General features: G+C 42.7%; 2 protein-coding genes across 2 annotated transcripts; both read left to right on the plus strand.

The window, feature by feature from the left end:
* Positions 1 to 41: 41 nt before the first annotated feature.
* Positions 42 to 8,559, plus strand: LOC309694514 (tripartite motif-containing protein 16-like). Its single transcript, XM_082514661.1, has 2 exons — positions 42 to 1,175; positions 5,060 to 8,559. The coding sequence occupies exon 2, from the start codon at positions 5,783 to 5,785 to the stop codon at positions 7,454 to 7,456; it is 1,674 nt and encodes a 557-aa protein (XP_082370787.1). The 5' UTR covers positions 42 to 1,175; positions 5,060 to 5,782; the 3' UTR covers positions 7,457 to 8,559.
* Positions 8,560 to 10,218: 1,659 nt separating this feature from the next.
* On the plus strand, positions 10,219 to 15,454 carry LOC309694572 (uncharacterized protein). Its single transcript, XM_082514763.1, has 4 exons — positions 10,219 to 10,501; positions 11,204 to 11,349; positions 12,615 to 12,893; positions 13,380 to 15,454. Exons 3-4 carry the CDS (start codon positions 12,647 to 12,649, stop codon positions 13,922 to 13,924), a joined length of 792 nt encoding a protein of 263 aa, XP_082370889.1. The 5' UTR covers positions 10,219 to 10,501; positions 11,204 to 11,349; positions 12,615 to 12,646; the 3' UTR covers positions 13,925 to 15,454.
* The last annotated feature ends 197 nt before the right edge of the window (positions 15,455 to 15,651 follow it).

A 15,651-nucleotide genomic window follows, 5' to 3' on the forward strand; every position in this document is an offset into this window, starting at 1 on the left:
AAACATAAGATACACAGAGAACAGAATAATGATTAAACAAGACTCAAAAAACCACAAACACAAAACACTGGGTCAACGACCCAGGTACCCTAACAGCCGAGGGAAAAGATGACCTCCTATTCACATCAGTATGGTATATTTTACTCCCATATCACTACTCAAAGATCATATTTTATTGTTGTAGGTTGTGGAGGTGACACACACACAAGCTGTAGTTCAACAATGACTTCATTCCTCTATTGACCTATAAAGAGGTCTTGTTACATAAGATTAAAGCTGGAAACTGACACACATAAGCCCAAACACATTGTGTTATTGTGGACGTTGAAGTCACTGCATGTGTTTTTCATGAAGATTAAACTTTCCTGTGCTGTTGGTTCTTTGTTTAATTCTATTGGTTCTTACTTTTTTGTTCCTAAAGTTTAAACTAAACTCTTGTTGGATACCAGGTGTTCATTTAATAAAGCTGCAGGTTCAAACTTCTAACTGCATGAAAATGTAATGTGTAATGTCATGTGTTTCTAAGTACCATCATTGATTTTGGTCATCAAATCAGCCATTACTCATTTAATTTGATGTAAATTTCCCCTAATTTGCATATTCAGATTCAGTATTCAGTACCACATGTGAAAGTGACCCAGATCAGATTTGAAAATATTGGATTTGTGCCGTTCACACTGTCATAGCATGATCGGATATAGGGTCGCATAGGGTCAAAAAAATCGGATTTAATGCGCTTTCGCCTGCAGTGTGAATGTAGCCTTAGTTAGTTCTTAGAGTTTGGTTTCTGTGTTCCCCTCTATTTAGTGTCTGTACCGTGTCTCTGTGCATTTCCTGTTTTATTGTGAAGGTCCATGTCTTATGTTAGTGTGTTCTGTTCACATTTCCCCTGTCTCGTGTAGTCAATTAGGATCAGCTGTGTCTTTGCCATTCCATGTCTCCCCCTGTGTGTATTTATACTATGTGTCCTCGTGTGCTCCTCGCCGGTTCATCTGTGTTTTTTCCTGCATCATTCTGTGTCGTCTCCCTGCATCTCCATTTTAGGTTTCAGTTCTGTGTTGTGTTAGTTTTTTCCAGTTTAGGTTTCACCTCCTGCTGGCCTCCTTCGCCCGTTCCTAGATGCCCCTGGTCTCATATCGCACTGGACTTCATCACTGGTCTCCCACTATCCTCAGGTAACAGTTATTCTGACCATCACCAAGATGGCGGCGCGTGAACAACGCGAGGCTCAGTGTCTCTCCAGAATCTGCTATTTAGCGGTTTTTTTATCTACTTTTAACCGGATTATTCGTCCAGAATTGCTGTGCGTTGCTGACCTACAGCAGACAAGAGCTTCTGGACATCTGGACTCACAACTCCAACAGTTTTATCGCCGATCTCCGACTCACCCCAGAGATCTCCAGAACACCGGAGGCTGCCCACTCTCCCCGGCTGGGCGGAAGTGCACGCAGACGGCGCCGAGATCGTAAACAAAGGCGAGGTAGGCGCGGAGGGCTACGGGCTAAGCTAAAGCTAACACCACACCGGCTGCCTTTACCCAGTATTTTTCTCGCCAATGTCCGTTCTCTGGCAAACAAAATGGATGAGATACGGCTCTCCATCACTAACAACAGACGGATTATGGACTCAAATGTCATGTTTTTCACCGAAACATGGCTGAACAACAGCTGCCCGGACAATGCTATCGAGTTAGCAGGACGCCACACACACCGAGCCGACAGGCTAGCAGATGACTCCGGCAAGACCAGAGGTGGAGGTTTGTGCATTTATATTAACAATGCTTGGTGCATGAACTCCACTACTACTGAGAGTCACTGCTCACCTAATGCGGAGTTTTTAATGGTCAAATGCAGACCTTATTATCTCCCCAGAGAATTCACTTCGATCATACTCACTGCCGTGTATATACCCCCCGACGCTAATGCTAGGTTGGCCATGAAAGAACTTTCTGCAGCCATTAACAAACACCAGAATAAACACCCCGAGGCTGCTTTTATTGTTGCTGGCGACTTCAACCACACCAACTTAAAGACAGTCCTCCCCAGATTCCACCAACATGTCTCCTGCCACACCAGAGGAGACAAGACTTTAGACCATGTGTATTCCAACCTGGCTGGAGCCTACAAAGCCACACCCCTCCCCCACATTGGACAATCGGACCATCTCTCCCTGTTCCTCACACCACGGTATTCACCACTCATCCAACGTGTGAAACCTGCTGTGAGGACAATTAAAGTGTGGCCAGAGGGGACAGACGCAGTGCTCCAGGACAGATTTAAAAACACAGACTGGAATATGTTCACCCACACAGACCTGGACCAGTACGCCTCATCTGTACTGGATTACATCTCCAAAACCACAGACAGTGTCACCACCCAGAAACGGATCACCATGTACCCCAACCAGAAGCCTTGGATGAACCGGGATGTTCGTCTCCTCCTGAAGGCCCGCAACACTGCCTTTAGGTCAGGAGATGCACACGCCTACAGTACAGCCAGGGCTAATCTAAAGAAGGGCATCAAAAAAGCCAAACACCATTACAAAAAGAAGGTAGAAGAACACTTCTCCAACTCCAACCCCCGACGCATGTGGCAAGGACTCCAGACCATCACAGACTACAGGACCACCAAACCCTCTCCCGCATCCTCTGATGTCTCCTTCCTAAACGAGCTCAACAACTTTTATGCTCGTTTTGAGCGAGGGAACCCCACAACCACAACCAAAGCAGACGTGACGCCAGACCACCAACCTATGACTCTCTCCCCCACCGATGTAGGAGCGGTGCTGAGCAGGATCAATGTCTACAAGGCTGCAGGCCCTGATGGCATCCCCGGGCGTGTTCTCAGAGCGTGTTCTGGGGAGCTTGCAGGAGTGCTCACAGACATATTCAATCTGTCCTTGGCCCACGCTGTGGTACCGGCCTGCTTCAAATCCACCTCCATCGTCCCGATACCCAAAAACTCCAACCCATCTTGCCTCAATGATTACCGCCCAGTAGCACTCACCCCCATCATCACTAAGTGCTTAGAGCGACTGGTCCTAGCACACTTCAAATCCTGTCTCCCCCCCACCCTGGACCCCCACCAATTCGCATACCGCCGGAACAGGAGCACAGAGGATGCAGTCTCCATCGCAATGCACTCTGTCCTCTCACACCTGGACAACAACAACACCTACGCCAGAATGCTGTTTATAGACTTCAGTTCAGCATTCAATACAATCCACCCCTCACAACTCATCAGGAAACTGACAGACCTGGGTATCAGTTCCCTCATCTGCAAATGGTTACTGGACTTCCTGACCAACCGCCCCCAACATGTCCGGCTGGATAACCGCTGCTCATCTACCATCACAATGAACACCGGTGTACCACAAGGCTGTGTGATGAGCCCTTTCCTCTACTCCCTCTTCACCCACGACTGCAGACCTGCTGATGGTTCCAACACCATCATTAAGTTTGCAGATGACACCACGGTGATTGGCCTCATCAGTGACAACGATGAGGCCGCCTACAGGGAGGAGGTGGATCGTCTGGCTGAGTGGTGCGACACAAACAACCTGCTGCTTAACACCGAGAAGACCAAGGGGCTCATCGTGGACTACAGGAGGAATGCTGACCCACATCCACCCATCCACATTAAGGGGACGGCTGTGGAGCGTGTGAGCAGCTTCAAGTTCCTGGGAGTCCACATCTCCGAGGATCTCACCTGGACGACCAACTGCTCCAAGCTGGTCAAGAAGGCTCACCAGCGCCTCTTCTTCTTGAGGACTCTGAGGAAGAACCACCTGTCCTCAGACATCCTGGTGAACTTCTATCGCTGCACCATCGAGAGCATCCTGACCAACTGTATAACAGTCTGGTACGGGAACTGCTCTGCCTCGGACCGGAAGGCGTTGCAGAGGGTCGTGAAAACTGCCCAGCGCATCGCCGGAGCACCACTTCCTGCCATAAAAGACATCTACAGGAAGCGGTGTCTGAAAAGGGCTGGGAAAATCATCAAAGACCCCAGTCACCCATCACATGGACTCTTCACCCTCCTGCCCTCTGGGAGGCGCCACAGGAGCCTCCGGACTAAGACCACCAGGTACCGGAACAGCTTCTTCCCCACAGCTGTCAGACTCCTGAACTCTGCCTCCTGACATCTGACCCACGTTAAACTCATGGACTGAACATACACACACACCCACAATGGACAACTGTACCCTCAAACACAATAATAACATGGACTGAACCACCACTCACAACCACTAGCACTTTATATAGCCTCTGTAGAAACTATCTACACCCTCACTTATCTTAACTGCACTACTGTATAGCTCTGTGTAAATAATCATTCTGTACATTCGATAATCTTTAATCCTACAACTGTTTACAACTTGCATAGTTCCCATTTCTGTATAGCTGTATATCCCAGATTCTGTAAAGTTATTTATTTCATATTCTGTATAGTTTTTCATATTTATATCCTGTTCATATCCTGTACATAGCTTGTACTCACTACAGCCTGTACATACTTATAGTTATAGAATATTCACAACATCATACCGTGTACATTATAACATACCATAATAGACCCATTTCTGTAATATACTCACATATCTATATTATTGCTAATATATATTGTAATATATCTATATCACTAAAGCACTTCTGGATGGATGCAAACTGCATTTCGTTGCCCTGTACCTGTGCATGTGCAATGACAATAAAGTTGAATTCTATTCTATCGATCGGTTCTCCAAAGCTGTGCATTTCATTGCTCTGCCTAAGGGGATTAGGTGCAAGAGTTGTTAAAATGTATAATTAAATAATAGATGAATTCAATAGCAAACTGTGCCTCGTTCTCAGATGGACAGCAAGTGGAATGTGATAGATGAGATGAGGAGATGGAAGGAAGAAGAGAGGCAAAGAGTGATTCACAGGCAGAGCTTAGTTTATTTCCCAGTTTGGTCACGGCGCTTGGAACCATAAGGCAACAAATCTTTGCGTTTTATTATTATCTCATAACACTTGTTTAATCAGCTACCCTCTCTCCTGTGGACTGTTTAATCTCTACAGTCTCAGATCAACACAGCCCTGCCCTCCAGCACTATCAGCAGCAAGAGCAGAAGCAACCCCCCAAACAGCAACATTGTACCCATCAGGTAAAAAATAGGCTACGTTTGCTTTGCATTGTGCCCACCTGATGACAGTGATGTAGTGTGATGTGATTCCATATTAGATTCTTGATGAATGTGGGTTGTTGTTCTTCAGCCTGCTTCTATGTGCCCTTTTTAACTGTGAGCACCCGCCCCTTTAAACATCTCTGCACTGCCCTGACTAAATGTATATATAAACTGTCTCTATGGTTTACAGTCTGAGTCTGACAAGCTGTCAGCTGTTCATTTCTGCTATTTGAATTGTTAAAAGAAACAAACTATTCATTTAGCAGATTAACAAAAAGAATAGAGAGGCATCCAGTTATTGACATTTATATTATTTAGTTAAAGGTTTGAACAAAAAACAATTAAACACAGAGCCTCTTCCTGCTTTCTGGAATGAATCACAGCATGAAAACCCTTCCTCTTCTTCCTGCTCTCTAGCTAAGCACCTCCTGTCTGTCCATATCGTTCTGTGTTCCCTCCCCTTTAGATCTACATTATGAAGATGGGTGTAACCAACGTGTGTTAGAGCTGGCAGGCCCCATTCACAGCAGCAACACTTGTTGTTCAGATCAGAGGTCAGACCAGTTTCTATAATAAGGAAGTGAAACTTACACAGTCACTGACACTGAGAGGAGAAATGGCGCAGAAAGGAGTTCAGCTAGACCGAGAAACCTTCTCTTGTTCGATCTGTTTGGATCTACTGAAGAATCCGGTGGCTCTTCCCTGTGGACACAGCTACTGCATGAAGTGTATTAAAAGCTTCTGGGATGAAGAGGAAAAGAAGAAAATCTACAGCTGCCCTCAGTGCAGACAGACTTTCACAGCGAGGCCTGTCCTGGTGAAAAACACCATGTTAGCAGTTTTAGTGGAGCAGCTGAAGAAGACTGGACTCCAAGCTGCTCCTGCTGATCACTGCTATGCTGGACCTGAAGATGTGGCCTGTGATGTCTGCACTGGAAGAAAAATGAAAGCCTTCAAGTCCTGTTTAGTCTGTCTGGCATCTTACTGTGAGAAACACCTTCAGCCTCATTATGATGTGGCTCCATTAAAGAAACACAAGCTGGTGGAGCCCTCCAAGAAGCTCCAGGAGAACATCTGCTCTCGTCATGATGAGGTGATGAAGATGTTCTGCCGTACTGATCAGCAGAGTATCTGTTATCTCTGCTCTGTGGATGAACATAAAGGCCACGACACAGTCTCAGCTGCAGCAGAAAGGACTGAGAGGCAGAGAGAGCTGGAGGTGAGTCGACAAAACATCCAGCAGAGGATCCAGGACAGAGAGAAAGATGTGAAGCTGCTTCAACAGGAGGTGGAGGCCATCAATCAGTCTGCTGATCAAACAGTGGAGCACAGTGAGAAGATCTTCACTGAGCTGATCCATCTCATCCAGAAAAGAAGCTCTGATGTGAAGCAGCAGATCAGATCCCAGCAGGAAACTGAAGTGAGTCGAGTCAAAGAGCTTCAGGAGAAGCTGGAGCAGGAGATCACTGAGCTGAAGAGGAAAGATGCTGAGCTGAAGCAGCTCTCACACACAGAGGATCACATCCAGTTTCTACACAACTACCCCTCACTGTCAGCACTCAGTGAGTCTACAGACTCATCCAGCATCAATATCCGTCCTCTGAGCTACTTTGAGGATGTGACAGCAGCTGTGTCAGAGGTCAGAGATAAACTACAGGACATTCTGAGAGAGGAACGGACAAACATCTCACTGACAGTCACTGAAGTGGATGTTTCACTGTCACAACCAGAGCCAAAGACCAGAGCTGGATTCTTAAAATATTCATGTGAAATCACACTGGATCCAAACACAGCACACACACAGCTGTTATTATCAGAGGGGAACAGAAAAGCAACATTTATGAGTCAACAACAGTCTTATTCTGATCATCCAGACAGATTCACTTGGTGGTATCAGGTCCTGAGTAGAGAGAGTCTGACTGGACGTTGTTACTGGGAGGTGGAGTGGAGAGGGGGAGTTTATGTAGCAGTCGCATACAAGAATATCAGCAGAAAAGGAGATGAATCTGAATTTGGATGTAATGACAAATCTTGGTCATTAAATTGTAACAACAACAGTTTTACATTTCGGTACAACAACATCCAAACTCCTGTCTCAGGTCCTCGTTCCTCCAGAGTAGGAGTGTACCTGGATCACAGAGCAGGTATTTTGTCCTTCTACAGCGTCTCTGAAACCATGACTCTCCTCCACAGAGTCCAGACCACATTCACTCAGCCGCTCTATGCTGGACTGATGGTTTACTATAATTATGGTTATGGAACCACTGCTGAGTTGATTAAAGTGAAATAGACTGAAGTCTTTCATATTGTTGTAAGTTTAAATCTGTATTTTAGTTCCCTTTTAGTTTCTCTCCATCATTATTGTGGTATTTATGTGCTGCACATAAATCAGATGTCAGTCAAACATTATGGGCAGTACCTCGACATCTTCAACATGTTGTCTTGATGTTTTTACGTTTTATAGGTGGAGCTCTTTCCTGTGTCTGTTCAGCCATGGAGACTATCAATGCTTATGGATATTTTTATTTGAAAAATTTCTCCACATGACAACATAAACTTCTCTATCTTCTAAATGTTTACTGAATATTTTTCTTAGGTATTTGTATGTTGTTGTTTCTCTTCACTGATCTTAACAGAGAAGTCTACAGACCTTCCTTTATCACACAGATTTTATTCTCATTTGTACATTTATAAAGAAAACAATTAATTACAGAGCAATAAGAAATTTTAAGAAAGTGCACTATATCATAATTTATAGTAAAGTGTATTAAAGCATCGTTAGTTAGTCACTTATTTAGTTTGGAGCTGTATCATCTGACACTGTAGAAACATTTCCTCCAGCTTCAGCACAGAATGTTAAAAACAGAACTATTAATGAGAACAAACAGTAGGAACACAGTATCAGCAAACATCATGGCTTAAAATGGAGAGTAAAAATCTAAAAAGAAATAAACAAATTAGTAAAAAGGATTTCCTGTTGACATGTTATTGGTCCTATCTTGTCTGCAGCACCTCCAGGATGCTTCTTATATGTTTCTGGTTATTTTTGCACCAATTTTAGTTTTTGTCAGTAGGAAGTTCAAGTTCAACTCAGTGTGTTTGTTTGTTTTTTTCAAACTGATGCCTGACCTTGAACACCAAACATCTGTCAATAAAGCAATGATATAAAATGCTTATATTAGTACTGAAAAACTGCATATCCACTTTACAAATATAAATAATGATATAAATCCACAGCTGAACTGGAGGAGCAGCTGATCTAGTTCACTCATGTGTTTCTGGACTAAGAGTTGGAGCAAATACCTTATGATTCAGTGATGTTTGTTTTTGTTAAATATTTTGTAGATCCAAGAGTGAGTTTGACTCATGATGATGATGTTCCGAATTAAACAAAGTTGGTCACAAATTCTTCAAAGCTGTTTATTAAGAATATATTCACTTGGACTCATGAGACAGGCTTGTGATCCAAGGGAGCCATCAACTGGACAATTACTGACATGACAACAAAAAAGCTAAGTACAGAGGGGGGAACAGAGGTGAAAATACTTGCTTTAAAGGATTGTAATGTTTCCTTTTAAAATAAGTCTCTAAGGTCAGACAAAGGGACAGAAACTCATAGCTTTCTACCAGCCCAATGACAAAACTATAAGTTGTTTTTTAACATCTACTTTTTCATCTATTTGGCAGTCACAGTGAAAAGTATAAACATTGGCACGCTTTGTCTTGTGATTCTGCTGTTCGTAAAAAATGACCATGCGCAAAGTACCAGACTTTAAGGCTTTGACTTGATGCCAATGGCCTGAGGAGGACAGTATTACCCTTGGACATGTGTAGTCTGCCGTCTACTCAATAGAAGAAGAAGAAGCGCGGAAATGGCACAACTGTCTTCAGTTTCTGGGAGAGTTTAACAATGAGAGACTGATGATGCAGAAGAAATCTCCGTGGTTAAAAACATTAAAAACAGTCGTCCAGGATGATGAGATCCGCCACTGGCTCAGACTGCTGTATATCAGCCGGAGACCCGAGATGAAGTCACGCAGCAGGTATGTAAAACTGTGATGTTCTCAATGAACTAACACAGGAACGATCTGAGCTCAGTCTGTAAGCTAACAGGCTAAAATCAGAGAGCAGCTAATCAAACAAGTGCGTCCGTTTTTTTTAAAGGTCAACTTTTAACAATAGACTTTCATGAGACACATCAAAACCAAACAGGGAGGGAAAGCTTCGGTTTTCTGCACTGTGCCACAGTTCGCTGTCTGCTTCGGTTCACGACGCCTCACTCCGGGGCTACAGACAGTTCTCTGCCGCCTGTGGTGCTCCTCACCTCCGTCTGCACCCACAGACTTCCCGAGGTGGAGGCAGGCCGGCAGGGACTTTGAGAGATGGGCTTTACTTTTAAAAATAGCCCTTAATCAGGGTCTAACTCACTAAAAGATGGCCACATGTCTCTCTCCAACTTAATCTCTTTCTTTTAAGTAATTGTTTTTCATTGAAATGAAATTAATTGTTCAATAAAATGATTACATTTATAATTGAATTAAAGTTAAATGAATCAAGGTGATTTTGACTTTGCTAGTTAACAGGAAGAGAAACAAACTTACACAGGATAAAATGAAATTTGGAGCCAGCAGAAAAAGTCAGATCACAGACAAACAGAAACATTCCTCTTTGGCTAAAATAAAATGCAGATTATTGCTCATCTGCAGTTTTAATCATGGTGAATAATTTATGATTCAGCCAAGTAAGATTCTTCTGTGTGGAGGTTTTTCCCCTGTCAAAAGGCATTGACCATTACCTTCATCTAAACATGGAATTTAAGTCATGTAGTTGCCGTTGTTTGTTTTTAAAGAGGTCATAATATTTTTGTGATGGTAGAAATTTATCTTCAAAGTAATAGTTATAAAGTGAATTAATAAGACTTTCCAACAAAGAGAGGGAGTCACATGGTGCTTCTGAAACATTTGTACAAACCTCTCTCACATATGTGAGCAACATGCTCACAGTGTACAGCCCTGCTGACTGAGGCTGCACCTTTACCTGTCTAATCTTTTTCTTTTTACTTTGTTCCTCAAGTCCCACATCAACATGAAGTGTAAGGAGGAGGAAGATCTGGCTGGCCAGCAGGTCTGGAAGCAGGAGAGGAACTTCAATCTGGACCAGGAGGACACAGATCCCCCACAGATCAAAGAGGAACAGGAGGAACTCTGCATCAGTCAAGAGGGAGAACAGCTTGTAGTGAAACACGAGGATGAAGGCATCGTCGTCTGGAGCGGGGAAGAGCGGCTCAGACAGCTGCATAACATCTGGAAACCTGAGAAAGATTTACAGACCAGCGGTAAAACTGTAATCGCTTTTCTGAAGTGTTAACATTAATATTAAACCTACAGTTTGTATCAGTCAGATCTATTTAATGTGTATTCGTGAAAACATGACAGGGAGTTTTAAATGGACTGGTTCTTATATAGCGCTTTTCTACTCAATCTTGAGCACTCAAAGCGCTTTACAAAACTTGTGCATTCACCCACTCACTCCCATTCGCACAAGCACATTTTTCTTAGTGCTTTCTACCAACATTCAGACACACATTCCACAGATCAAAGAGCAACTTGAGGCAACTTGGAGTTAGTATCTTGCCCAAGGATATTTGAAATGCAGACTAGGTGAAGCCGGGAATCGAACCGATCAGTAGATGATCTGCTCTACCGCCTGAGCTACAGCCACCCCCAATAGTGAAGATTATTTTGAAAAATATCAAGATGTAGATCAGTTTCGAGATCAACTCCAAAATAGATCATCAGTCAGTCAGTAATAAGTGAGTTCTTTTTTGTTTGAAAGGTTTTTTTTACTCTTAATGTTGCTGAAAAATGTCAGAACTCAAGTTCTCATTTGCATCAGAGTGCACAAATAACTTCATTTTTACACACTTTTAATTTCACCTGCAAATGTGAGCAACATGCCCTCATTACAGACTTTAACTAAAACTTTATCTTCTCAGAAGTGTTTTTCTATAATTACATTTTTTTTATTGTTCGTTTAGAAGCAATAGTGGAGAGACCGGCTGACTGCTGCAGAAGAAATCTGCTCTGAGGTTAACAGAACGTCTGATCGTCCAGTATGAGATCAACCTTCAGCAGAGACTGCTGGATATCAGCCGGAAACCCGAGATAAAGTTACGCATAACAGGTAAAACTGCGATGGTCTCAGTGGACTAACACAAGAATACAACTCATGTAGGACCTGATCAGAGCTCAGCTTGTAGGCTAACATACTGAAATCAGGGAGCGGCTAATCACACAAGTGCGTCTCTTTTTTACGGTGAACTTTTAGCATTAAACAAACCTTGAGACCGAGAGAAAGTGCCTTTATAGAAGATTTATTTAGGAGATTAAGATAAAGGAGGCAGGGAGGGAAAGCTTCTGTTTTCTGCACTGTGCCACAGTTCGCTGTCTGCTTCGGCTCTCTGACCCTCACTCCGGGGCTACAGACAGTCCTCTGCCGCCTGTGGTGCTCCTCACGTCCGTCTGCACCCACAGGCTTCCCGAGGTGGAGGCAGGCCGGCAGGGACTTTGAGAGATGGGCTTTACTTTCAAAAATACCCCTTAATCAGGGTCTAACCCTACAAGACCATCGTGCCTCCCCCACCATCCTCACCTCATTTTAAAATGTATATTTTTCAACTGAATTATATTTGGGTTCAAGAAAATGATGAAGTTTTTAAAATAACTTTGTAATGTTCTAATAAACAGTCTTAACTCGAACTAAATCAGCTCAAATCTCACAGATGTCAGTGTTATTCACAAAGCATGGAAACATAGTTGTTAGTTTTGAATGCAGCCACAGCAGGCAAACTATGGCTGCATGCTCCAAAGAACAGGAGCACAGTAACTGAACACACTCTTAGCACACTTACATCTGATTTTGGGAACAGTTAACAGATCTGAACCTGATGACCTGAGAGGTTTAACTGGGTCAAAGGTCGAGAGCCAATTGAGAACTGTCCAGTTAAACCAACTAAATGATGAAACCTTTGATTTAAAATGTCATGATCAACAGTATCAAAGGCAGCAATGAGATCAAATAGAACTAAGACTGAAACTCTGAGTCCCTAATAATCTTCAGATCACTGATGACTTTAGTTGGGTTGATTCTGTGCAATGACTGGCTGTGAAACCTGACTGGTACTTATCTGCTATGGCACTGTGAGATTTTCAGTTTAATCTACAACAATGACAAACATTTACTTGCAGCGTGAAGCTGGCAGCAGCTACCTGAATGATTTGTACTCTGAACTTTCCTAATAAGAGTATCAGAGCTCGAGAGTAACTTACACTTTCATTTTTCACATTTGTACAGTTTAAATTTCACTCACATATGAGGACATGCTCAGAGTGGACTATATTTGCTCAGATGTGTTTTCCTGTCATCACATTATTAACCTTTTTCCTCAGTGACCCTTTGTTCCTCAAGATCTCCCCCTAACATGAAGTGTGAGGAAGAGGAGGGCCTGTATGACCAGCAGGTCTCCAACCAGGAGAGGAACTCCAGTCTGGACCAGGAGGGCCCAGATCCTCCACAGATCAAAGAGGAAGAGGAGGAACTCTGCATCAGCGATGACGTAGAAAAGATTGTACTCAAACAGGAGGATGAAGGCCTCATCTGGACTGAAGAAGAGCAGCTCAGACAGCTGGATAACATCTGGAAACCTGAAATGAACTTACACAGCAGGGGTATGTAAAACCGTAATGGTCTTACCTAAAAATTAATATGACTTTAATTCATTCAATAAAGATATTTTGGAAACACATCAGAGTTCTTCAAGGCCAGTGTTTAAATAAACTCAGCTGATTGTTAGTCGAGGTTTTCTGAGAGCTTCGCTGCTTTTTATCCCCATATTTTAATCCTACTTTTAAATTTCCCCTTCTGTCTGATGTTTGTCTTATCATTTACATAAACATCTTTCCAACAGTAATTGGTGGACAAACTGTGATTGGTGCATAGAAATTTACTAACGTGTTAGAAGTGAGTGCATGAAATCTTATTTTAACAGTTTCCAGGTCTGGGTAAATGATATGATGATATTTCTGATGATATTTTGATTAAACTCTGTTGTAGAGTTGGAAATGGACAGCTGTAGACACCACTGCCGAGTAGTCATTCTTGTTATACTTCTATATTTATCTAAGACAAGTAATTTTGTCCATTTGTCACCTCAGCTTTCCCACAACAGCATGAATGTGAGGAGGAACTGGTTTTTGGGGACCAGGAGAGAAACTTCAGCCTCGACCAGGAGGATCCGGAGCTTCCACAGATAAAAGAGGAAGAGGAGGAACCTTGCACCAGTCAGGACGTAGATCAGCTTGTAGTGAAGCAGGAGACTGAAGGCATTATTATCTTCATGGTGGCTCCTACTTATGAGGAAAGTGAGCCAGAGCTGGACAGTGAACATCTCCTTTCTTCCAGCTCTCCTGAACCAGAGAGCAGAGATCAGCAAGACAACTTTCCTGTGTCAGAGAGTCAGCGTAAAACTGACACAAGTAAAAAGTTTGTGAAATGTGAGATTTGTGGAAAAACCTTTGAGTACAGATCCAAACTAACGAGACATATGAGGGTTCACACAGGTGAGAAGCCACATTCTTGCAGCACCTGCGGAAAAAGATTCAGCCTGATGATAAACTTGAAAACTCACATGAGAATCCACACAGGTGAAAAGCTTCATTCAGAGGATACAGTTACAAAGACACATGAGGATTCACACTAGTTAAAAGTGGGAGAACTGTCAGATGAAGCAGTCCACTGAGAAGCCAGATCAGAGCAGATCAGATGACCTCCTTCCTTAAAAAACTCTGTATTGTTTATTGTATGTAGGGGTGGGAGATATAGCCTCAAAATAATATTTCAAGAAACTTACATTTAAAAAAAATAATGTACATTTTATCAGCTCGGCAGGCAGCAGCATTTATATGTGTAAGTAAATGATGGATTTTCCATCTTTCTCTTCCAGTGAGCTGCTGTCACTGATGACAGCTTAGCTAATTCAAAGTGTGAAAATGTGGCCACCTCAAGGTGCTTGATATTGTAAGGTAAAGACCCAACAATAATACAATGAAAACAGAGAAAACCCAAACAGTCATATGACCCCCTATTAGCAAGCGTTTTGGCGACAGTGGGAAGGAAAAACTCCTTTTTAACAGGAAGAAACCTCCAGCAGAACCAGGCTCAGGGAGGGACCCCCATCTGCAACAAGGAAAGTTTTAAGTCTAATCTTAAAAGCTGAAGGCTCTGCCTCCCATTCTACCTTTAAATACTCTATGAACAACATTATAGTGCAATGTTAGTGACACGGCATACATGAAATATGAGCACATAAGTATCCTCAGGGGTGTTTTTCCTGGAAGTTTTAAGAAAAGTGTATTACAAGTGCTTACACTCTAGCTTAATATCCAAAATAACCTTGTAATGCGGAGCCTGCACAATTCTGTCATATAAGGAAAAGAAATTCTACCTGGTTTGTTTCATCTTGGGTCGAGCTTTTTAACCTCCTGCTTTTCCACCGTGTAGCACATCAGTAATTTCCATCCACTGACTGCTCTTGCTGTTATATGAAATGTAACTCGCGAGTGCTCCAGTGATGCATGGTTGAATCATTTGTTTACCTTTGGGTCGCACATCACTGCTGCTAGTATCTCCTGCTCACGTGCCTTCACAGCCCGGTTGTACTCAAGTGTGTTTTTGCTTAAAGTGTTGTAACAGGTTTGCTTTTTTCACTTTCAGTGGGAAAAGTTTTCTTGCATATTTTGCGAACATTCAGCTACCAAACTGTGACTGGAGCCCGACATATGGCTCTGGCTGTGAGACATGACTGGGGTTGACTCATTGGGGTGAATGCAAACACATGATGTTCCTCTAAACACACTTTTTTGTAAACATTTATACCAGTATTATTGCAGATCATATGATATGTCACAGCCCTAATTCTGTTTGTTGCATATTCCATTAAAACCTGTAATGAAGATGAAACACGTATTTACATTCATTTGATGTGATATTTGTATCGTGTTGAGCTGTGGAGGTGACAAAAAAGTTGCTGAGATGTTTTATTTTTTTGTTTAGTGGAGAGGTTTTACTCCACAGAGTCAAAGCTGGAAAGAAACACACATGAGACCAAACATTTTGTGATTTAATCTTGATTTTCATGAAGACTGAATTTCAGCATGTGCTCATCCTGTTGATTCGTATGTTGGTGTTGGTTATGTGTCTTAAAAGTGAAATAAAGATTTCCTTAAAACTTCTTGTGGCTATTTTTTTAAGGCACAATCTTTACAACATGAAACAACGTCTGTGAAGCACATTTTGTACAGTGGGCAGGGAGACTTGCCCATCACTGTGGTGGTGGGGTGGATGAGATTTGCCTGCGGTCACTTAAGGCTCTGTATGTTGTGGGTCTGTCCTGGTTGTCCTGCTCAAACATTGTATGGAAGTTGAGGT

This window comes from Aulonocara stuartgranti, assembly GCF_965226115.1.
Source record: "Aulonocara stuartgranti genome assembly, chromosome: 18".
Lineage (NCBI taxonomy): Eukaryota > Metazoa > Chordata > Actinopteri > Cichliformes > Cichlidae > Aulonocara > Aulonocara stuartgranti.

What these genes read in the sequence shown, in the direction of transcription:
- LOC309694514 (XM_082514661.1), top strand. Translation starts at nt 5,783, where the DNA reads ATGGCGCAGAAAGGAGTTCAGCTAGACCGAGAAACCTTCTCTTGTTCG.
- LOC309694572 (XM_082514763.1), top strand. Translation starts at nt 12,647, where the DNA reads ATGAAGTGTGAGGAAGAGGAGGGCCTGTATGACCAGCAGGTCTCCAAC. An exon ending in AATGAACTTACACAGCAGGG is followed by an intron (nt 12,894 to 13,379) that starts GTATGTAAAACC and finishes TTGTCACCTCAG; the next exon opens with CTTTCCCACAACAGCATGAA.